At 40.6% G+C, this 24,615-nt stretch overlaps 2 protein-coding genes across 11 annotated transcripts; one reads left to right on the plus strand and one right to left on the minus strand.

Annotated features, from left to right (window-relative positions):
* Positions 1-4,463: 4,463 nt before the first annotated feature.
* On the minus strand, positions 4,464-9,616 carry rsrp1 (arginine/serine-rich protein 1). 9 transcript variants are annotated; one of them, XR_011666107.1, is made up of 9 exons: positions 9,318-9,522; positions 9,137-9,215; positions 8,935-8,987; positions 8,231-8,822; positions 7,902-8,083; positions 7,527-7,624; positions 6,761-7,246; positions 5,143-5,251; positions 4,464-4,828 (listed from the first exon to the last, which is right to left on the minus strand). XR_011666107.1 is itself a non-coding variant. In XM_071327366.1 (8 exons), the coding sequence occupies exons 3-7, from the start codon at positions 8,962-8,964 to the stop codon at positions 5,183-5,185; spliced, it is 954 nt and encodes a 317-aa protein (XP_071183467.1). In that variant the 5' UTR covers positions 8,965-8,987; positions 9,137-9,215; positions 9,318-9,522; the 3' UTR covers positions 4,690-4,828; positions 5,143-5,182. The 9 variants fall into 9 exon arrangements, 8 of the variants coding, with proteins under 8 accessions (XP_071183462.1, XP_071183468.1, XP_071183465.1 ...); XM_071327366.1 differs by lacking the exon at positions 7,527-7,624 and having other exon boundaries at positions 4,690-4,828; positions 6,761-6,841; XM_071327361.1 differs by lacking the exons at positions 5,143-5,251; positions 7,527-7,624 and having other exon boundaries at positions 6,761-6,841.
* Positions 9,617-17,531: 7,915 nt separating this feature from the next.
* On the plus strand, positions 17,532-24,613 carry tmem50a (transmembrane protein 50A). Of its 2 annotated transcripts, none has more exons than XM_071327370.1 (7): positions 17,532-17,570; positions 22,586-22,696; positions 22,795-22,907; positions 23,039-23,106; positions 23,379-23,471; positions 23,599-23,659; positions 23,759-24,613. In XM_071327370.1, exons 1-7 carry the CDS (start codon positions 17,547-17,549, stop codon positions 23,802-23,804), a joined length of 516 nt encoding a protein of 171 aa, XP_071183471.1. In that variant the 5' UTR covers positions 17,532-17,546; the 3' UTR covers positions 23,805-24,613. The 2 variants fall into 2 exon arrangements, with proteins under 2 accessions (XP_071183471.1, XP_071183472.1); XM_071327371.1 differs by lacking the exon at positions 17,532-17,570 and adding an exon at positions 18,318-18,471.
* Positions 24,614-24,615: the final 2 nt, after the last annotated feature.

Consider the following 24,615-nt stretch of genomic DNA (forward strand, 5'->3'; position numbering starts at 1 on the left):
ATATTGACATCAAAGGTGTGGTGAATGTGATCATACTTGCATTTCATAGAGACAGGAAGACTGTTGCTAAGGATGTACTCTATTCAAGTGTGGGATCTTTGATTGTGTGGCATGACATGGGAATATCAGATTTAAACCTCAAGCCATGTATTACTCCCCCATTGATTGATAAACATTGAAAATCACAGTTGATGGTAAATTAATGTTAATTTTACACATACACCAAGATCTTGTCATAATAATAGGCTTACTGAGTCTCAGGTAAGATGCATCTGAAGGAAAGTATCTGACTACGAGCCAGTTTCACAAGCCATAATGACACTTTGGGTTAGCTCAGGTAAGTTCTCTACTTGAACAAAGAGTTTTCAGCTCACTTGCCACTTGCCAAAACCACCTTCACAAACACTGCTCTATGAGTGTGGCTGTGACTTCTGGATGATGTAAGTTTTTTACACTATGAAATCTGAGCCTGAGTAAATCATTCATTAAAACCACTGAACACGAGGTGGCCATGTTGCTCAACTGCTGAGGGGATGCAGGTAGGTGATATGACAAGCTAAGCTATGCAGTTGTTTTTGTACAGGGGGTCTAATTCAGACCTCAAATCACTAACATAGCAATTGTCCCCCAATATCTTATTTAAACTAGCTTGGCTTTAAAGGGGCAATCAGCAGTTGCTATTTTTTTAATTTTTTTTTACTTATAAATTAATAATATGTACCCATTGATTATTGACAATAACATAACTTATAAATAACTTAGACATAACTTATAAATGCCTCATGAGCTTAGTTCAACTGTCATGCTCCATCAGAACCCAAAATATAAGCTTGTTTTACTCCAATGTTTGTAAACAAAGTAAATGTAAACAATTACTGTACAGCCTAAAAATATGGTTAAAACTATGATTTTGATGTCATGGATGGTCAAGTTCTTACAGCCACAGCTGTACGATGGCGGGGAAAACACTTCGTTATTGTTTCTACTGCTGATTGCAGCTTTAACCACCAAAAGCCATTCCATCGCTAAACTAGTTGTCAGTGTCACTCATCTTTAGAAAAACCATTCCATCACTAAACTAGTTGTCAGTGTCACTCATCTTTAGAAAAGCCATTCCATCACTAAACTAGTTGTCAGTGTCACTCATCTTTAGAAAAACCATTCCATCGCTAAACTAGTTGTCAGTGTCACTCATCTTTAGAAAAACCATTCCATCGCTAAACTAGCTTTGTCAGTGTCACTCATTTCTTAGTGTTAAGGATTCACAACAAGTTCTGCAGCACTCTTCAGTGGTGAAACTATGACACTATGTGGTCAACGTTTGCAGTACAGCTGACTAATATAACAGCAGGAGCACATCAAGACACTATTCATACTGGAGGAGAGCTTGATTCGATTCTGCTATACTTTAAAATGTCATATTGCAGTATGGACACAGCCAGTGCCGTTTCTAGGCATAAGGAAGTCAGACAGGGTCTCAACCAATGATTTATATAAACACCAAATGACTGACAGGGGGCACTGTTTTGAAGCCACAGCACCTCCTTGGCACTGCCCCACCATTGTAAAAACTATTTAGGAAGCTATAGAAAAGCATCTATTAAGGCCTACATTTCTTTTTGCCACGTTTATTCTATTAGACACCTTAATGCACGTGTCAAACTCATTCCACGGAGGGCCGAGTGTCTGCAGGTTTTCGCTCCTCCCTTGTACTTGATTAATTAAGGGCACTAATTAGTAAAACTCCCCTCACCTGGTTCTTAATTGAAAGGAAAAAACAAAAACCAGGCAGTCCATGGAATGACTTTGACCACCCTGCCTTAATGCATACTTTTAAATTATATTATGTTACCTAAACTTACAAATGAAAAGATATAAAAATCTATACAAGTAGAATTGATTTAATTTACTAATATTACCATCTCTACTACAACAAAAATACATGTACAGTAATTACATGAAACAATTAAATTAAATACTGTAGAATTTCATTCATTCCTGTGTGGAGGACTGCTTTTCTGAGTGCCAGTATGGCACACCGGTGGCTTCAAAGCCTCTCATTGGCCAATACATAGCATCAGCAATCCATGGTTTATATACATCATTGGTCTCACCTTACGGTTATAGTTAGGACAGTAGAATACACAACGTGCAATGTCAAATTTGGTAGTGCATCAGCAGTGTCCTCGCTATTTCAGTCACTGACACTCAATTACCCCATTCTATTGACTGCTAGGTTAGTCAAGCCAGCAATCTTAACCCTGCGGTAATCATGGCCGAATTACAGACTGGGCACGTGCCCAGGGGCCCTGATATCCAGGGTACCCCCCATTGTTTTTGTTATTCACTCAATACATGAACATAGCATGTGTAGAATTGCAGGAAATTCATTTTAAAGAGCAACTGAACACACCAAATCTATTTCCATGTTACTTGTTATGAAAAACAAGATTTCAGTCTTGAGGGTGTGGTTCGGTGGCAGTTACCGATGTTTTGTCCCCCATGATACACCATAGGAACAAAGCCAGTATCGCTTCCTTAAAAAGTCAGAATGAATCTAAGAACTCAAAATCTGTAATTAGTTGACATTTTGCTGAGGTTTTAGTCATGCAATTTTACTGGAAACTGTTCGCCATTACCATTGCAAAATGTGTACAGTCAAGGCCAAAAGTTGAGAATGACAAATATTAATTTCCACAAAGTTTGCTGCTTCAGTGTCTTTAGATATTTTTGTCAGATGTTACTATGGAATACTGAAGTATAATTACAAGCATTTCATAAGTGTCAAAGGCTTTTGACAATTACATGTAGTTGATGCAAAGAGTCAATATTTGCAGTGTTGACCCTTCTTTTTCAAGACCTCTGCAATCCGCCCTGGCATGCTGTCAATTAACTTCTGGGCCACATCCTGACTGATGGCAGCCCATTCTTGCATAATCAATGCTTGGAGTTTGTCAGAATTATAATTTTTTGTCCACCCGCCTCTTGAGGATTGACCACAAGTACTAAATGGGATTAAAGTCTGGTGAGTTTCCTGGCCATGGACCCAAAATATTTATGTTTTGTTCCCCGAGCCACTTAGTTATCACTTTTGCCTTATGGCAAGGTGCTCCATCATGCTGGAAAATGTATTGTTCGTCACCAAACTGTTCCTGGATGGTTGGGAGAAGTTGCTCTCGGAGGATGTGTTGGTACCATTCTTTACTCATGGCTGTGTTAGGAAAAATTGTGAGTGAGCCCACTCCCTTGTCCAAGAAGCAACCCCACACATGAACGGTCTCAGACTGCTTTACTGTTGGCATGACACAGGACTGATGGTAGTGCTCACCTTGTCTTCTCCGGACAAGCTTTTTTCCGGATGCCCCAAACAATCGGAAAGGGGATTCATCAGAGAAAATGACTTTACCCCAGGCCTCAGCAGTCCAATCCCTGTACCTTTGGCAGAACATCAGTCTGTCCCTGGTGTTTTTCCTGGAGAGAAGTGGCTTCTTTGCTGCCCTTCTGACAGCAGGCCATCCTCCAAGTCTTCACCTCACTGTGCGTGCAGATGCACTCACACCTGCCTGCTGCCATTCCTGAGCAAGCTCTGTACTGGTGGTGCCCCGATCCCGCAGCTGAATCAACTTTAGGAGACGGTTCTGGTGCTTGCTGGACTTTGGGCGCCCTGAAGTCTTCTTCACAACAATTGAACCGCTCTCCTTGAATTTCTTGATGATCCGATAAATGGTTGATTTAGGTGCAATCTTAATGGCTGCAATATCCTTGCCTGTGATGCCCTTTTTGTGCAAAGCAAAGATGACACATGTTTCCTTGCAGGTAACCATGGTTGACAGAGGAAGAACAATGAATCCAAGCACCACCCTCCTTTTGAAGGTTCCAGTCTGTTATTCAAACTCAATCAGCATGACAGAGTGATCTCCAGCCTTGTCCTCGTCAACACTCACACATGTGTTAACGAGAATCACTGACATGTCAGCTGGTCCTTCTGTAGCAGGGCTGAAATGCAGTGGAAATGTTTTTGGGGGATTCAGTTCATTTGCATGGCAAAGAGGGACTTTACAATTAATTGCAATTCATCTGATCACTCTTCATAACATTCTGGAATATATGCAAATTGCCATCATACAAACTGAGGCAGATTGTGAAAATGTATATTTGTGTCATTCAAAACTTTTGGCCACGACTGTAGAACTGCAGGGAAATATCTTTAAGAGTGCCAAGTTCTCCACCCCAGAGCAAAATTGGTTGAATCGCATGAAATGCATTTAAAAACTGCAAAATGCTCTCTACCCCATGGGAAAATGTGTAGAATTGCAGAAAATGTGCTTCAAAGCTGCAAATATCTCTCCACCGCCAAGAAGGGGACCACTACAATGTTTTGCCTGTGGGACCAATGTCAAACATTAAGTAATTCCCGTATTGGTAATGACTGAGAGGACACAGTAAAGTCAATGAACAAGGAATTTAATTTCAAGTGTCTTTATTGAATCACTAACCAGCATTAGACACCAAAAAAGTAACACCATCTGAAATATTCTGTTCTTCCCATTTAACTCAAATCTGAAATAAATCTACCATAAGATCAGATCGCCGAAACCTCCCCTGTAAAAATGATATACAGTATTTACATTGTCCATGTACTCTTAAAACATTAGCATGATGTGGCAAGTTAGTGTTTGCGCAAAGTGCGACAAAAGGAGGACTGGACCGTTTTTCTGACTGGGACCCAGTGACCAAAGGGGTTCCTGCTCGCTGTGTAGTTCTCCACTCTGTGTGCTACCTTTGATGTGGTGGAAGCAACAATGGCTGTGGGCTTGGCCACTGAATTCTGTGTGAACAAATGAAGGAGAAACACAGAATCCAAAAGAATTTAAGTGTGCCGCCCAAATACTTCAATGAAAATTCTAGGCATTGTCAAATACAGGTCTTCTGCTAAACTAAATACTAGAGGTCGACCGATTAATCTCAATGGCCGATTTCATAACAATGGGTATTTTTGGACATCTATTTGCCCTTTTTTAATTTTTATACACACCTTTATTTAACTAGGCAAATCAGTTAAGAACACATTCTTATTTTCAATGACAGCCTAGGAACAGTGGGTTAACTGCCTTGTTCAGGGGCAGAACGACAGATTTTTACCTCGTCAGCTCGGGGATTCGTTTCTGCAATCTTCCGGTTACTAGTCCAACGCTCTAACCACCTGCCTTACATTGCACTCCACGAGGAGCCTGCGTGGCAGGCTGACTACCTGTTACGCGAGGGCAGCAAGAAGCCAAGGTAAGTTGCTAGCTAGCATTAAACTTATCATATAAAAAACAATCAATCTTAACATAATCACTAGTTAACTACACATGGTTGATGATATTACTAGTTTATCTAGCGAGTCCTGCGTTGCATATAATCGATGCGCCTACTTCGACAAACAGTGATGATTTAACAAGCGCATTTGCGAAAAAAGCACTGTCGTTGCACCAATGTACCTAACCATAAACATCAATGCCTTTCTTTAAAAATCAATACACAAGTATATATTTTTTAAACCGGCATATTCAGTTAATAGTGCCTGCTAACATGAATTTCTTATAATTAGGGAAATTGTGTCACTTCTCTTGCATTCCGTGCAAGCAGTCAGGGTATATGCAGCAGTTTGGGCCGCCTGGCTCATTGCGAACTGTGTGAAGTCATTGCATATAATCGATTTATTCCTAACAAAGGCCGTAATTAATTTGCCAGAATTGTACATTATGACATAACATTGAAGGTTGTACAATGTAACAGCAATATTTAGACTTAGGGATGCCACCCGTTAGATAAAATACAGAACGGTTCCGTATTTCACTGAAAGAATAAACGTATTGTTTTCGAAATGATAGTTTACGGATTCGACCATTTTAATGACCAAAGGCTCGTATTTCTGTGTGTTACTATGTTATAATTAAGTCTATGATTTGATAGAGCAGTCTGACTGGGCGATGGTAGGCAGCAGCAGGCTCGTAAGCATTCATTCAAACAGCACTTTCGTGCGTTTGCCAGCAGCTATTGCGCTGTTTATGACTTCAAGCCTATCAACTCCCGAGATTAGGCTGGTGTAACCGATGTCAAATGGCTAGCGAGTTAGCGGGGTGCGCGCTAATAGCGTTTCAAACGTCACTCGCTCTGAGACTTGGAGTAGTTGTTCCCCTTGCTCTGCATGGGTAACGCTGCTTCGAGGGTGGCTGTTGTCGATGTGTTCCTGGTTCGAGCCCAGGTAGGATGGAGGAGAGGGACGGAAGCTATACTGTTACACTGGCAATACTAAAGTGCCTATAAGAACATCCAATAGTCAAAGGAATATGAAATGCAAATCTTAGAGAGAAATAGTCCAATAACTACAACCTAAAACTTCTTACCTGGGAATATTGAAGACTGATGTTAAAAGGAACCACAAGCTTTCATATGTTGTCATGTTCTGAGCAAGGAACTTAAAAGTTAGCTTTTTTTACATGGCACATACTGCACTTTTACTTTCTTCTCCAACACTTTGTTTTTGCATTATTTAAAACATGTTTCATTATTTATTTGAGGCTAAATTGATTTTATTGATATATTATATTAAGTTAAAATAAGTGTTCATTCAGTAGTTGTAATTGTCATTATTACAATTTTTTTTTTTTTTTTTTTATAAATCGGCATCCGCTTATTTTGGTCCTCCAAGAATCTGTATCTGCGTTGAAAATTCATAATCGGTCGACCTCTAATAAATACTTGCATCACTTACATGAATACTGAATGAGATCATCTTTTTCTTGGGAGACATATTAGGGCTTGGTGCATCCTCAGGCTCTATGTCACTGTTCTGCTGCAAAGAGAAAACAGTTGAGTAAAAATCAGATCAGCTGTTTTCAGGTCTCCCCATCAACACAAATACGTTCTCCTAGATGAGCAATAGCTCACTTGTCTATAGTTTCAACAAACTGCAGTTCCCATGCACCCTTGCTTCATTGATGTCAAAGCTAGGCATCTGTTCATTATGTGATTTTTACAAGGGTAGTTTTAAGAACAAACACTATAGAAAGAAAAATCCTTTGAGTGGCATGATGGTGCAGTTTTCCAAACCCCATCCAGGACACCACTTGTGTATTACCAACTTATCTTTGGCATACGGACGGAGGGAGTTGGCCATCTGTTTAAAGTTCTCGTCAGGAATAGTCACAATAACGCAGTCCAAACGCCTGCGCTTCTTCAGAGTGGGAGGGAGACTCTGCTAAATAACAATGTTCCCATTTCAACTGTAAGTAAACACACATATTCAGAGTTCTAAAAATGTATTTCTATCAATGTGGAGTATTGTCAGTATGTTTTAATTGTATCTATCCATCTGTGTGAGAAAGTAGCTAAGGTGATGAACTGGGACATTACAAACTGAATTGGTAAGCCATGAAGTCAGTGAGATAATTTAAGTGTACCATTGCTGGACAAAACAATCCATTCCTGCTACTGGACTTGCATTGGCATTGTGAGCATGACAAGATTAATCAGATAACCTTTTCACGCAAATGCAATGACATCACCCAAGTCACATGACTGCCCTCTTATTCTCCTAATCCGAGGGGTCGTGGAGAGTAGACCACTGTCATGTGATCTACAAAAACAGGAATAAATACAAACAGAGCAAGTGTGTTCTCTGACAGGTGCAAGGTTAACAGACAAGCAGTTTCACAGAAGACAGAATCAGAAGTCCTGAAGTTCAGACTACATGGTAGGGAAAGATCTCCAGACTGTGTTTTAAAATGGCCTAGGTAGTGCGGTTATGACGTCAACAGCTGAACTTTGAGCAATTTCAATTGCTAGGCTTCTTCTCTGTGTGTCATGTTCATAGACGGTATGTTCAAAATGATCAAATCTCCCTGAACACCCACCTGTGATAGACTCTTTTGAGGGAGTGGCTCTGGTCTCACCCATTCCTCTGGTTCTGGTGTGGCTAGTCTGGTTTTCAGTTGCTGCTCCTCCAGGATGGGCTTCACACTCTCAGGAAGGTCCAGTTGCTCCATCCCCAGTACCTGGGTGGTATTGGCTTTCGTAGTCCTGAGTTCCCCCTTTTCTGAGGAAAGAAAACAGGACATATTTACATCAACACAAAGAGGTCTAATGCTGATTATAAGTCTATTAACTTCTAGCAAAAATGAAAAGTATATATATATATATATATATATATATATATATATATATATATAAACATAAGCCTTACCCTCTATACTGAGGCTGACGACTGAGCGTCCTGAAGATGTGGGGCGGCTCGTGTAGGTCTTGTGGCTTCTGTTGGGTGATCCAGAAAACCTGCACTTGTACCTGCCCACAAACCCCCTATGAACCCTGCTCCAGCTGGCTGACCTGGAGCGGGAACTGTGGCGGTGTGGCCTGTCTGGGGAAGAAGAAGGGCTGTAGGAGCGTGAGTGGGCCCTGTAACAGCGTGATGGTGAGCGGTGGTGCCTATGTCCATGGGCCTGTCGATGTTGACGGCAGCAGCGTGAGCTGGAGGAGGCTCTGTGGCAGCGCGGGTGTGATCGGGACCTGGGACGGGTTCGAGGGCTGCTGTTGGATGAGTGGGATGATCTGGAGGACGAAGAACTGGTGGAGGACCTGTGACGTACCCTACGAGCATTATTTCGCTTAACTTGTCGTCTAGAGCCAGAGGACTGGCTACTGGTATGACTACTTCTAGATGGGTAACGAGAACAGGAAGAGCTGGATTGGGCATCCTGATCAAAGATCAAACTTATCCGTTCACTCTGAGGGGCCTGTGTCATTTGAACATGTGAATCCTTCCCGTCGGTCTTCATCTATAATAAAAGCATAAAATAAAAGTAAATGACTATCCAATGTATGTTATGGGAAGGAGTTAGCCTATTAAACAAAATTGTGTACAATTGTTAGATATCTAACGATAATTACCATAAACATGCGTCTTGTGTAACTTCTCATCAATGTTTTTAAATAGGGTCTGCCTGAAATTGCATAACAATGATTTGACACCTCTGACAAAATTGCGTAACTATACTGACAACTGTTGGGAGTAGGAATAACGTTAGCTAGTACAACTGTGGAAAATTCCATGTAGGAAGAACTAACGTTAGCTATAGCTACTGTAACTTACCTAGCTAACGTACAACTGTAGCTGTTGTCTTGCTAGTAGTTTGCTAGACGTTGTTGTAAACTTCATATTATGTCCATTTCTGAATGTGGTTGGGCAGGATATAACGTTTTATCAAATAATTACCTGTATGGTCTTTACAGTATTTCATAGTCTAATCGTAGCTTACCCGCATGCGACTTACCGTAATGCGAACTTACGTTGAATTCAGTCGACTCGGCCGCGGCACTAGGAATCCGATTCTGCTAGTAAACTAGATAATGTAATGAAATTCAATCAATTACGCGATACAATTTTAATGTTTCAATGTAATATTCGTAGAGAAACCTAGCAAATGATTAAATTCAGATGAAAACGTCGAGTTTTAAACTAGCTAGTTAAGTATCAACGGCTGAAATAAATCGGTCTGTTGCCTAACCAAACAACTAGCCACACAAAATGCCTACGTCATCGAGTGTCGCTGTGGAAAATTCCACCCTCCCCCTCATCTTCCCCCTCCCAGTTTAAAAAGTTCCGCTTGTTCACGAGGGTCAGTTTGCTACAGACACTGCGCATATTCTACGCTCTTTCCACAGGACGGCAGGTGATTTTGTAAACCTTCAATACACTGGAGTTGCAGTAAAACTAGAGGTCGTCCCTCACGACGCCAGGTCAGCGGAGTCAATCACCACCTTCCGGAGACACCTGAAACCCCACCTCTTTAAGGAATACCTAGGATAGGATAAAGTAATCCTTCTAACCCTCCCCCCCTTAAAAGAGTTAGATGCACTATTGTAAAGTGGTTGTTCCACTGGATATCATAAGGTGAATGCACCAATTTGTAAGTCGCTCTCGTTAAGAGCGTCTGCTAAATGACTTAAATGTAAATGTTAAATGTAAAACATTATTTTGGCTGTGTTTACTGGCAAGCAAACCATATAGCAGTATAGATCAGTAGACTGTATAAAACATATGGAACGTACTAAACAGGAGAAAATAATGTATCGCGAGAAAACAGCATACTATGTACCATTTTGATGTATTTATTTTTATTCAACCTTTATTTTGCCTCAGCATAAGCAGGGCGGCAGGTAGACTAGAGGCTTTGGGCCAGTAACCGAAAGGTTGCCAGATCAAGATGACAAGTTAAAAATCTGTTCTGCCCCTGAACAAGGAAGTTAACCCACTGTTCCTAGGCTGTCTTTGTAAATAAGAATTTGTTCTTAACTGACTTGCCTAGTTAAATAAAAGAAAAATGCGTTCACGTACTAGTCGGAACTGGGTCATTCGGAAATGTCAGACTTGCTAACCGGTTGTAGTTATACACGTGCCGCGTTAAACCAGTAAACAAGTCGGACAATTCTGAGTACTGTAGTTCCGACTAGCACTCAAACGCAGTTTACACACGGGGGTTAGTTGGGATTTTCCTGTATTCTTTTGTAATGGAAATTCTAGAGCTGGTGCCATCAAGCTTCAGATATGTCATATTTACATAATTTTATAGCTGGATCATGTTGAGTTATCTCAGTAATAAAGTTGGAGCTGCCAGAAAGAAATACGATGTGACGGTAAGTAAATAAAATAACTGTCAAATGGTGTGAAAATTGAATAACTGCACTGCAATGCCATATACAGTGGGGAGAACAAGTATTTGATACACTGCCGATTTTGCAGGTTTTCCTACTTACAAAGCGTGTAGACGTCTGTCATTTTTATCATAGGTACACTTCAACTGTGAGAGACGGAATCTAAAACAAAAATCCAGAAAATCACATTGTATGATTTTTAAGTAATTAATTAGCATTTTATTGCATGACATAAGTATTTGATACATCAGAAAAGCATAACTTAATATTTAGTACAGAAACCTTTGTTTGCAATTACAGAGATCATACGTTTCCTGTAGTTCTTGACCAGGTTTGCACACACTGCAGCAGGGATTTTGGCCCACTCCTCCATACAGACCTTCTCCAGATCCTTCAGGTTTCGGGGCTGTCGCTGGGCAATACGGACTTTCAGCTCCCTCCAAAGATTTTCTATTGGGTTCAGGTCTGGAGACTGGCTAGGCCACTCCGGGACCTTGAGATGCTTCTTACGGAGCCACTCCTTAGTTGCCCTGGCTGTGTGTTGCGGGTCGTTGTCATGCTGGAAGACCCAGCCACGACCCATCTTCAATGCTCTTACTGAGGGAAGGAGGTTGTTGGCCAAGATCTCGCGATACATGGCCCCATCCATCCTCCCCTCAATACGGTGCAGTCGTCCTGTCCCCTTTGCAGAAAAGCATCCCCAAAGAATGATGTTTCCACCTCCATGCTTCACGATTGGGATGGTGTTCTTGGGGCTGTACTCATCCTTCTTCTTCCTCCAAACACGGCGAGTGGAGTTTAGACCAAAAAGCTCTATTTTTGTCTCATCAGACCACATGACCTTCTCCCATTCCTCCTCTGGATCATCCAGATGGTCATTGGCAAACTTCAGACGGGCCTGGACATGCGCTGGCTTGAGCAGGGGGACCTTGCGTGCGCTGCAGTATTTTAATCCATGACGGCGTAATGTGTTACTAATGGTTTTCTTTGAGACTGTGGTCCCAGCTCTCTTCAGGTCATTGACCAGGTCCTGCCGTGTAGTTCTGGGCTGATCCCTCACCTTCCTCATGATCATTGATGCCCCACGAGGTGAGATCTTGCATGGAGCCCCAGACCGAGGGTGATTGACCGTCATCTTGAACTTCTTCCATTTTCTAATAATTGCGCCAACAGTTGTTGCCTTCTCACCAAGCTGCTTGCCTATTGTCCTGTAGCCCATCCCAGCCTTGTGCAGGTCTACAATTTTATCCCTGATGTCCTTACACAGCTTTCTGGTCTTGGCCATTGTGGAGAGGTTGGAGTCTGTTTGATTGAGTGTGTGGACAGGTGTCTTTTATACAGGTAATGAGTTCAAACATGTGCAGTTAATACAGGTAAAGAGTGGAGAACAGGAGGGCTTCTTAAAGTAAAACTAACAGGTCTGTGGGAGCCGGAATTCTTACTGGTTGGTAGGTGATCAAATACTTATGTCATGCAATAAAATGCAAATTAATTACTTAAAAATCATACAATGTGATTTTCTGGATTTTTGTTTTAGATTCCGCCTCTCACAGTTGAAGTGTACCTATGATGAAAATTACAGACCTCTACATGCTTTGTAAGTAGGAAAACCTGCAAAATCGGCAGTGTATCAAATACTTGTTCTCCCCACTGTACGTATATTTTAGCCCTGTAAACTGTCTGGAACATAGCCCAATGATCCGAGGCTCCCGAGTGATACAGTGGTCTCTCAGCGCTAGAGGTGTCACTACAGACCCTGGTTCGATTCCAGGCTGTATCACAACCGGCCGTGATTGGGAGTCCCATAGGGCAGCGCACAATTTGCCCAGCGTTGTTAGGATTTGGCAGGGGTAGGCCATCATTGTAAATAAGAATTTGTTCTTAACTGACTTGCCTAGTTAAATATATACATTTTTTTTTTTTACTAATTCCAATCCTGCTCTAATTGGGAGCTTCATGCAATGTCCGTCAGTCACATCTTGCCTTAGCCAGACATGAGTAGACTTGAATGGGGCAATGTGCTTGGGACTCAAGAAAAACGCATAGAAGTGAACTCGATAGTGCAGTATAAATACAGGACACCTGATGATGCATGTGGTATAGCTATATGTACATTTGTTTCCCCTTATGTCAAGTATTACACTGTACCCAAACCGGCTGCCATGGTGCGCAAATAGATTTTGTGCCCCCACAAACGTGATCAAGACACGCAGGTTTAAATATCAAAACTAACTCAGAACCAATTATATGAATTTGGGGACAGGCCAAAAAGCATTAAACATTTATGGAAATTTAGCTAGCTAGCTAACTTGTCCTATTTAGCTAGCTTGCTGTTGCTAGCTAATTTGTCCTGGGATATAAACATTGAGTTGTTATTTTTTGTAATTTTTTTTTATTATTATTATTATTATTTTTTTATCCCATTTTCTCCCCCCTTTTTGTGGTATCCAATCGCTAGTAATTACTATCTTGTCTCATCGCTACAACTCCCGTACGGGCTCGGGAGAGACGAAGGTCGAAAGCCATGCGTCCTCCGAAGCACAACCCAACCAAGCCGCACTGCTTCTTAACACAGCGCGCCTCCAACCCGGAAGCCAGCCGCACCAATGTGTCGGAGGAAACACCGTGTACCTGGCCCCCTTGGTTAGCGCGCAGCCCGGCCCGCCACAGGAGTCGCTGGAGCGCGATGAGACAAGGATATCCCTACCGGCCAAACCCTCCCTAACCCGGACGACGCTAGCCCAATTGTGCGTCGCCCCACGGACCTCCCGGTCGCGGCCGGCTGCGACAGAGCCTGGGCGCGTTGAGTTGTTATTTTACCTGAAATGCACAAGGTCCTCTACGCCGACAATTAATCCACACATAAAACGGTCAACTGAATCATTTCTAGTCATCTCTCCTCCGTCCAGTCTTTTTCTTCTTTGAACTTATATGGAGATTGGCATCTAAACTTTCATAGTATTACCACAACAACCGACAACACAGTTCGTCTTTCAATCACCCACGTGGGTATAACCAATGAGGAGATGGCACGTGGGTATCTGCTTCTATAAACCAATGAGGAGATGGGAGAGGCAGGACTTGCAGCGGGATCTGCGTCACAAATAGAACTGACTTCTATTTTAGCACTTGGCAACGCAGACGCTCGTTGACACGCGTGAGCAGTGTGCGTGCAATAATTGAATAATACAGATATCTACATTTATTTTGCAATGCTCGCGCACGCGATGCCAGCGGTATAGTCAGGGTATAACACTTCGAACACACCGCTTCGAACACACAGTGTCATTGCATTTTGATACACCAGAATTACATGAATTTCCATTGAAACGCTGCGTTTGCCTTGCAGCATTGCGTTGCAGAGGCAGTGCGTTCGGTGTGGTGCATAAGTTGGATTTATCAAACATATGCATTGTATGCCCAGACGGCTTGACAGAAATGGTAGCAGAAGGTGAATGTTGAACTTCTGTTGCATACATATCCAGATGACGCTTCATACTATTTTGCACAATTACGCTGTCGAAGCGTAACGATGATTATGCAGTTGTGGTACACAGATACTATACTATCCCTAATTTCTGGCACAAGAAGGAGCTCAGAGAAATATGGTACTTATCACTGTCTTTGTATCTCCTCCTGGGCAGTACCCTACCATGTACAGTGACAAGGAGCAGGTGTTCAACTGCATCCAGAGGGCCCACCAGAACACACTAGAGGTGTAACCTCAGTGGCTTGTGTTCCAGACCATTGCAGCTCTTGTCTATCCAGTACATATCCACATTAACCAACATTACCAGGTTACATCACTTATACTGTCACACACATTGGTTTCACATACACTTTCAGAAACCTGTCTCGCATTTTGCATGCTACTGCCTCACAGAGCATCTCTACCTAGTTGAATATAATTATTTTGTCAACTCATACACAGTGCACTTTTGACCTTATTCCTGTGTTAATACTGATAGATATTAACACTTCTAATGAAAGGTTTATCACTACAGTGTCATTTTTTGATAATAAGCAGGGGTGAAAGTAGATGTAATTTCTTCCCAGTACGGGACCTCCTAGGTATGCACGTGCTTAATCATCAAATTACATGTAGAATCCCTATTAATTCAATAGGATCTCTGTGGGCCTTGTCATAAAGATTTGGATTTTAATTTTAAAAATGTATTACCTTTTATTATGATGTATCACCCGGCTACCATCTAGAAGGCGGAGACAGTACAGGTGCATCAAAGCTGGGACGGAGAGACTGGAAAAACAGCTTCTATCTCAAGGCCATCAGACTGTTAAGTAGTCACCACTAGCCGGCCTCCGCCCAGTACCTTATCCTTTACTTAGATTTGTGTGTATTAGGTAGTTGTTGTGGAATTGTTAGATAACTTTTAGATATTGCTGCTCTGTTGGAACTAGAAGCACAAGCATTTCGCTACACTCGCAATAAAATCTGCTAACCATGTGTACTGTATGTGACCAATAACATTTTATTTTATTTGGTACCAGCTGGCTACCACCCGGTACTCTACCCTGCACCTTAGAGACTGCTGCCCTATCTACATAGTCATTGAACACTGGTCACTTTAATAAAATGTACATACTGTTTTACCCACTTCATATGTATATGCTGTCTTCTAGCCAAGACTCATTCTATATAACTACTGCTGTACACACCTTTTCCATTCATATAATGTCTATACACATAAGTAAGCAACGTGGCTGTGGGAGTGCCATGCCATGTTCTCTGGATGATAATTGACAGCCCTGTCTGTGTTGCATTGATCTGTCCTCTTTACACACCCAACAGCACATACCAATAAGGGCCACATCTCACTGGCGTTGCAACAAAATGATTCAGCATCTTCTCAGTTGTACAGTTTATTGACTATTGCTCTCTGTCCTACTTCCCTCACTCTGTTTCCCCTTTATTCTGTTAACCTGTCTAGCCCCGGGGTTCCGCTAGCGGAACTCCTCCCACATTCCACTGAAAAGGCAGAGCGCGAAATTCCAAAAATATTTTTGAGAAATATTTAACTTTCACACATTAACAAGTCCAATACAGCAAATGAAAGATAAACATCTTGTGAATCCAGTCAACATGTCCGATCATTAAAATGTTTTACAGCGAAAACACCGTATATTTATGTTAGCTCACCACCAAATACAAAAAAGCACAGACATTTCTTTCACAGCACAGGTAGCTTGCACAAAACCAACCAAACTAACCAAGAACCAACCAAACTAACCAAGAAACAACTTCATCAGATGACAGTCTTATAACATGTTATACAATAAATCTATGTTTTGTTCGAAAAATTTGCATATTTGAGGTATAAATCATAGTTTTACATTGCAGCTACCATCACAGCTACCATCACAAATAGCACCGACGCAGCCAGAGTAATTATAGAGACCAACGTGAAATACCTAAATACTCATCATAAAACATTTATGAAAAATACATGGTGTACAGCAAATGAAAGACAAACATCCTGTGAATCCAGACAATATTTCAGATTTTTTAAGTGTTTTACAGCGAAAACACAATATAGCATAATATTAGCTTACTACAATAGCCAACCACACAACAGCATTGATTCAAGGCAACAGTAGCGATAGTGACAAAACCAGCAAAAGATATTAATTATTTCACTAACCTTCATAAACTTATTCAGATGACAGTCCTATAACATCATATTACACAATACATATATGGTTTGTTCGAAAATTTGCATATTTAGAGCTGAAATCCGTGGTTATACATTGTGAAAACGTAGCAACTATTTTCCAGAATCTCCGGATATATTTCTGACACTCACCTATTCTGACCAAATAACTAATCATAAACTTTACAAAAAAATACATGTTGTACAGGAAATGATAGATACACTAGTTCTTAATGCAATCGCCGTGTTAGAATTATAAAAATAACTTTAGTACGACATACAGCTTGCGTTATAGCGAGAGAGCGCCCAAAATCTGGGCGGAAACTAATAGTAAACATTTTCGACAGAAATACGAAATAACATCATAAATGGGTCCTACTTTTGGTGAGCTTCCATCAGAATCTTGTACAAGGGGTCCTTTGTCCAGAATAATCGTTGTTTGGATTTAGAATGTCCTCTTCGTCTGTTGATTTAGCAACCAAAACTTGCCAAGTGGCGCGAAGCTGTCCATCGTCACCAAACGCAGAGAACGGAACACGCCAAAACTCCCGAAAAAAATTCAATAATCTGATAAAACTATATTGAAAAAACATACTTTACGATGATATTATCACATTTATCAAATAAAATCAAAGCCGGAGATATTAGCCGTCTATAAGGAAAGCTTTTCAGAAGCCAAAGCTGATGTCCTTCCCGCGTCTTCCTGAACAAAGGAAATTGGGGTCATGTCATTCCAAGACCTCTCTTTTGACCATAGATATAGCTAGACTCCCCATTTCACCTCTCACTGCCTATTGACATCTAGTGGAAGGCGTATGAAGTGCATGTATAGTCATAAATTTCAAGCAAATTGATAGGGAGGCCCTGGAACAGAGCCTCGATTTCAGATTTTTCACTTTCTGACAGGAAGTTTGTTGCAAAATGAGTTCTGTTTTACTCACAGATATAATTCAAACGGTTTTAGAAACTTGAGAGTGTTTTCTATCCAATAGTAATAATAATATGCATATTGTACGAGCAAGAATAGAGTACGAGGCCGTTTAAATTGGGCACGATTTTTCCCCAAAGTGAAAATAGCGCCCTCTATCCTCAACAGGTTTTAACCAATCACTCATCCCTCCACCTCTCAGACTTCTGCAGCTGTGCTGGGAGCAATCTAGGTCACCAGCAGGTTCTCCTATGCCTGGGGTTACTACACTGGAGGTAAGACAATCTTTTGCAATGAGATTGCACATCATGACACCAACACCTCCCTTTGTTTATTACTTTTGAGACAGTTTCTGAGTCACAGGGCATGAGTGAAAACGGTTGGACTCCCAAGGCACTCCTTCTAGAGTTGATATGCTTTTTAGCAACTTAAGTATTTCAGCAATATCTGAATTTTATTGTTATTGTAAACAATGGTATACCATTATGGAAAGTACTACAGCTGTATGTTATGAAAATGTCATGCAAAAAGTTATGATTATCAGGCATTTGTTTTAACCTTCCATTCCATGTACTGACAACATGATGTTAATAAAGATGAATGTAAACATTGTCAGAAACGTTATTTATATCATATATCATGCTATACATTCTGATGCTCTAGTCATGATATATTTTTCCAAAGTGTAGAAAAATAAAGAAAAGAAAGCAAGTAATTTGACACTTGTGACTGTCACATGGAAATGGAAAGTCATGAAACAATCCTCCAACCAATGGTTTCCCCTCTACTATGCCAGAGAGATGCAGACAGTGAGTGGTTACAGTAGCTTACACTGTATGCCCACTGGCCCATAGTGATTATCCTGACTTAACATAGCTCTATGAATTCTCTTTTCAAAATGTTTTACTATTATTATAAAATAGTGCAATTAAAACGTACGTTTTATTTAAGTATTGTATTTCATCTACTGAATTGATGAACATGGAACAATCTATGGTGAGTACAGTACTGTGCCGATCTACAAAAAATGCGCAACTGACGCTGGCATTGGCGCATCCAACATCAAAGAGGCGTGGAAAGTGAACTGAGCAGGCGCGTGTCTCAGCTCTCTCAGAATCAAAGTATAGGCTTATAAACGGCGTCTAGGGGTTCCATAACGAACCCCAAAAAGAAAAGGTAAATAACTCTGAATATTAGGTGACAGTATCATTTCTAATGTGTGTTTGTTATTGCCGTTGAGATGTTGTAGTTCGAGCTCCTGGGTCGTGCGTTGCCTCCCAACACAAAGGATCCTTCAAGGAAGGAAATGCTTTGAACAATGGACTGCGATCAAACCCACACATGGGAATGTCGCAGTATCGATTTATTTGAAACAATAATTATCTATCGATATATATACGTAAGTTATCATAATTAGTGTGATTCCTGAAAACGTTTGTTCGGGTGATTCTTCGTGTTTGAGAGCTTATGCGCTTGAGAGCGTCAACATTGCTCTTTGTTAAATCCGCTCGAAAAGACTTAACACAGGGATACGGTTAAAAAACATGTATCGCGTGTTAAATAGGTGAATCCTTAGCACTGAAAGATCGGGTATACTGAGCCGGGATCCTTGTGCGGTCCCTACCTAAACCCTAACCTCAGAGTTGGGACGGCCCAAGGATCGATAGCAGACCCTTGACAATTTAACAATAGTTTCCGCTGTCGCAGTTTTAAACTGTTGGAAATATAGCTAGACTACATGTCCCATGAAGTCCTTGTAGTCCTAAAATCCGGGAAACGAGTTCTCTGGTTCGTTCAGCCATCCCTATGGGGAAATTAATGGCGAAAGAATAGGGTTTTGGAATAAACGCCGAAAAAAAGGTCTGAGGTTAACACAGGTTTAGGAGATTTTATACGTTTTGTTATCTGGGATAACAACAGTAAATTAACATGCCCTTTATGAATGTCGTAGCCTTTATGTGATTTTATAAATTATTCAAAATGCACACAGTGACGTTAGCTGATGAATATTATCTCGTAGAACAAAACGTCTAAGATCTCCTAAACCTGTGTTTGCCGCAGACCTTATGTTTCGCGTTTATCAAATTTTCTCCATAGGCTTGGTGCAACGAACCATGGCAGTTGGTGCCTACAAAAATACGCCATTACTATGTCGCTCTATTAGAGGTCTTCACGGGTCTAACAGACCAGATATTCCGAGAAACGACCTGCAGGTCCAGGTCCTACATTTTGATTTTTGTCTCGGGTCTGATATAAATGTCACTTGTCTGGGTAAAAGTTATTTACTGACTGGACCCGATTTGGATCCTACCTATGTTAATTTAATCTGTGAGGTGATGCCAACTGCGCAAGCTTCGTACCTGTGTAAGCCAATTGCGACTCAATACAATTTATTAAGAGTATAGTGAAAAGAAGCCGAAAAGGGGAATGTCCTCCTTGGGGAAAAGTTTTTAAAGTTTTAATATTGTAGTGGACAAAGATGAGGATAACGTAATCGGGCCAAGTGTACTGTGTGCAACCCGCTATTCAGGTTTGATGCAATTTTTTACTTTTTTATTTATTTTAATTTTTTATTATTGTATGTCATTATTTTAGTCCTATTTACAAATCTAAACCAGTTATTTAAATATCAAAAAATAGTTATGTTTCATTTTGAGACATTTTCTAAATTAAGTTTATACTGTTTTTATTTTGTGCTCTGTATTTATTTTAAAATAGGTTAAAAGAAGACCTGTTGTGAAATTAATATCATTATCCTATTTCTGTCGTTTGTTGGGTAGGCCTACGGTAGGAACTTGCCGCCTTGGTAATTGCTGCAATTATAGGCCTAGCCTGTTGAAAACGTTTCTGAAGGTTTAACCAGTTCTTTAAATATGCAATAAGTGTGTTTCATTCTGTTGAGTATTTTCTTTGGCCAAATTAAGGTTCAACTGTAATGTTTTTGCTGCAATATAATATAATTACGGGTAGGCCTACTATAGGGTTACTTGCACTCAATGAAAAAGCAGAGGGCTAGATGCAAAACTTAATTTAATGCCGCAATATAATAACCTGTTTGCATTTTCCCTATAAACAATGACTTAACTTACTTTTGATATTACCCTAATAAAGTTAAGAAACTTTTGGTGTGGTATGGCTATTACTAGGCTTAGCTAGTACAGTATGAAGGCAGTGCACACTGGCGCTCCAACTGACTCTGACAGTTGAATTTGAGGGGAGGAAGAATGTTTTAGGCATAGCAGAGTTACTCCTTTTAATCTAACAATCAGGGTTGGGGAGTAACAGATTACATGTAATCTGTTTTTATTTATTTTACCGTTATTTTACCAGGTAAGTTGACTGAGAACACATTCTCATTTGCAGCAACGACCTGGGGAATAGTTACAGGGGAGAGGAGGGGGATGAATGAGCCAATTGTAAACTGGGGATTAATTAGGTGACCGTGATGGTTGAGGGCCAGATTGGGAATTTAGCCAGGACACCGGGGTTAACACCCCTACTCTTACGATAAGTGCCATGGGATCTTTAATGACCTCAGAGAGTCAGGACACCCGTTTTAACGTCCCATCCGAAAGACAGCACCCTACACAGAGCAGTGTCCCCAATCACTGCCCTGGGGCATTGGGATCTTTGTTTAGACCAGAGGAAAGAGTGCCTCCTACTGGCCCTCCAACACCACTTCCAGCAGCACCTGGTCTCCCATCCAGGGACTGACCAGGACCAACCCTGCTTAGCTTCAGAAGCAAGCCAGCAGTGGTATGCAGGGTGGTATGCTGCTGGCTTACATGTAAGGGATTACAAAAACGGTAACTAATCCGTTACGTTACCAGCAAAAATATTGTAATCAGATACTTTTGAAAAACTAGATGATTCATTTGAGGATTACTTTTAAATTCAGAAAGGATGTTTGACAGAATGCAAGTTGGTGTCAGGAACATGATGCTGGCATGTCTTTTATCATTCTCTTGGTTTCTCTAAGGCTAGGCCTAAGATATGGCTAGGCCTTTTTATATTTTATATATTAGTATCATACAGTGGATGCATAGGCTGATAGGTCTGTATGCATGCAATGACCGAATCTCTGACAGCTGAACCGTGAGGTAGACAATTATTATTTTAGGAAAGTAAAAACCAATAAAACAATAGGCTATAAAGTTTTGAATTTGTTACACATCGAAACGCAACAGTTTTTTGTAATGTGTTATTGGCAGTTAAGGACATGTCACTGTGGATAGTTTGGCCAATATTGCTCGTTGATTGATGGAGGTTTCTTTATACTCTCGGATATGAAAGGGTCTTCAGATCCGAACCTGCACTGGTCTGTTTTTCCACGGGCCTTTTCGGAACGGGTATGACTGTCCACAGGTCCATTGGGAACGGGTCTCCATTTTTTAAATGAATACATTTATTACTGTCGGGTGGGAAAGCCAAGGATAGATTTCGGAACGGGTCCAACTTGTGAATATTTTAGTTGATTATTGTTTTAGCACTTGGTAATAATCTGTATTAGTGAATTGTTTTAAACTTGAATTGAATCACCATTTTGTTTTTATTCTGCGCAACTGCATCAATTGTCAGATGCACCCGGTCTGTCTTGAGTCCTCTCTGAAACCTTTTATTTTATTGGGATTTTATTTGTTTTGAAGACCTTTACTCTGTATGCGTGGAGTGGTGCCTGGCATTTGTCATCTCACAAACTAGTGTCTGTGTCACGTTCGTCCTAGCGATGAGACCAAAGCGCAGCGTGATTTGAATACATCTTATTTAATGAAGAACACTGAACGAACTATACAAAAACAACAAAACGAACGTGAAGCTATATAATAATAGTGCTGACACAGGCAATTAAACATAGACAATCACCCACAAAATACTCAAGGAATATGGCTGCCTAAATATGGTTCCCAATCAGAGACAACGATAAACAGCTGCCTCTAATTGAGAACCAATCTAGGCAACCATAGACATACAAAACACCTAGACTAGTAACAACCCCATAAACATACAAAAACCCTAGACAGGACAAAAATATATCACCCTTGTCACACCCTGACCTAACCACAAATAATAAAGAAAACAAAGAATACTAAGGTCAGGGCGTGACACTGTGCAACATTTTACCAATCGCTTGATCAGAGTTTAGAATATTTTCTTGATGGGAAAAGTGAATTTATTCACTGTGCAGGAATTATACATGAACTGTAATTAGCTACCTAGCTGTAATAGTCAACTCCATCCCTGCATGTGTCTGTTACTCTTTAACCCAGGTCCTTTTCCCTTCACTTTTCAGCTCAGAACCATGTCAGGGTTTTTGGACAGCGTCCGGTGCGGAGACTGCGAGTGCAATGTGGACTGGGGAGAGAGGCGAAACACCATGGCATCTATAGCTGCTGGAGTCTTGGTAGGTTCTACTCTGCTATTACATTTGAAAACTTTAGATCACTGTAAAGAGGAAAAAGCGGTGGCATATTGCCTAAATCTTAATCCATATTCTTGCAGTTTTTCACTGGTTGGTGGATAATCATTGATGCAGCTGTGAAATATCCAGATGAGGCGGTCTTCCATCATGCCTATCACACCTGTGGAGTCATCGCTACTGTGGCTTTTCTCATGTAAGTCATGCTGTGTTGGGAATGTGTCAGACAGGTTTGGGGTCAGTCCCATTTTAATTCAGGAACTATCTGTTCAAATCTTCCTTAAATACATTTAACTCTTTCAACTTTTGTCTTTGGTACCTATCTAGGATCAATGCTGTCTCGAATGGCCAGGTGAGAGGGGACAGCTACAGTGAAGGTTGCATTGGGCAGACAGGTATGTGTATGAGAGAAAAGAAGTTAGGATTTGGCTCTAAATGCAGATTGATATAGATAAGTTCAGCTCTGAGCGGCATTGCTCGCTGTATATGTTTGTATTTTTTTTACCTCTGCATTAACATGATTTACCTAATTCTGGGGGCCCAGTTTTTGACTTCTTGCTATAAGAATACACACACAGATATATACACCCACCCACATACAGTTGAAATAAGATAGAGCTTCAGTCACGAATGAATCCCTCCCAACTCTTTGTATCACTGATTGCAGGAGCTCGTGTGTGGCTCTTCATTGGCTTCATGCTGGCGTTCGGCTCTCTCATCGCTTCCATGTGGATCCTGTTTGGAGGCTTCGTAGTGCCCAGTAAGTCCAGCATGCCCACTCAGCATGTGCTTGTTGTTATGTACCCCAAACAAACAGCTCATCGACATTGAACCGTCACTGTGCAAAACATTGTAAAGAATGATAAAGGTATTTTTTATGTTTACAGAGAAACCTGTTGTATATCCTGGTATTGCGGTTTTCTTCCAAAATGCATTCATTTTCTTTGGGTAAGTATTACGTTTTATTTATGTTTGACCATAGTATTATAGAACACAATGTCTACGATAGTTATTTTCTCTAAATAAACCCCCAATCTTTTCCTCCAGGGGCTTGGTGTTTAAGTTTGGACGCACTGAAGACTTGTGGCAGTAATGGTTTCTGGTTTCTGTCAACTGGCATACTATCTGTTCTCTTGTTGTATGAGACAGTAGTGTACGCTTTGGCCTGTCAAAACACTACCTTCCATCTTTCAAGTGTTAGTAAATATTCACTTTATATAATGACTTTATATTTTTGCTTTTTAGATTAACTTGTTTAATTTATAATTAGGTTGGTTGTTGCTGTACAAATGTACATTTTACTCAAGCATCATTTGCAGTTCATGTTTTAATTCAATGTTCTTTTCTTTTGAATTCTTGTAATGGGATCTCGGTGTCTTTTCACTCAATGTGTGGAGCCATTCTGTTACAATAATTTACTACCTTCCATTATTTATCTTGGAAACCGTGCAAAATAATAAATGAGCAGATTATTATTATACATTTTTTTTTCAATACACATTTGTGCACTAATAATGTTTAGAAATATTTTTCTTTCTGATGAGGGCATACATCAGAGGGGGGGAACATGACACATCTATGGGAGGGTTAGTCTTGTACATAGCCTATTTTCTTACTATACATTTACTGATAATAAGAATTTAACCTTGAATGTGGGCAATTTGTCTTCCCTATTGTTGAGATGTGGGGTCTGTAATTAAGCCATTCTACTGAACCATAATCTGATGGTTCATAACTCAAGGTGTAGTTTAAAGGAGGGATTTGATTCCGAGGTTTCGATGCTCTGACCACCATCTCTGTTCTTTGACTGCAATGCTTATACATTTACAGTAGTTGTATAGTAACCAAACTGAGATCACTGAACCTGATCAACTATGGCAGCATTAAATAGAAAATGTAAAACA

Source organism: Salvelinus alpinus, chromosome 9 (genome assembly GCF_045679555.1).
Source record: "Salvelinus alpinus chromosome 9, SLU_Salpinus.1, whole genome shotgun sequence".
Lineage (NCBI taxonomy): Eukaryota > Metazoa > Chordata > Actinopteri > Salmoniformes > Salmonidae > Salvelinus > Salvelinus alpinus.

What these genes read in the sequence shown, in the direction of transcription:
- rsrp1 (XM_071327361.1), bottom strand. Translation starts at nt 8,964, where the DNA reads ATGAGAAGTTACACAAGACGCATGTTTATG. An exon ending in ACACAAGACGCATGTTTATG is followed by an intron (nt 8,823 to 8,934) that starts GTAATTATCGTT and finishes CTTTTATTATAG; the next exon opens with ATGAAGACCGACGGGAAGGA. An exon ending in CTCAAAAGAGTCTATCACAG is followed by an intron (nt 6,842 to 7,901) that starts GTGGGTGTTCAG and finishes TTCTCTTTGCAG; the next exon opens with CAGAACAGTGACATAGAGCC.
- tmem50a (XM_071327370.1), top strand. Translation starts at nt 17,547, where the DNA reads ATGCCTGGGGTTACTACACTGGAG. An exon ending in GCTACTGTGGCTTTTCTCAT is followed by an intron (nt 22,908 to 23,038) that starts GTAAGTCATGCT and finishes GTACCTATCTAG; the next exon opens with GATCAATGCTGTCTCGAATG. An exon ending in AGGTTGCATTGGGCAGACAG is followed by an intron (nt 23,107 to 23,378) that starts GTATGTGTATGA and finishes CACTGATTGCAG; the next exon opens with GAGCTCGTGTGTGGCTCTTC.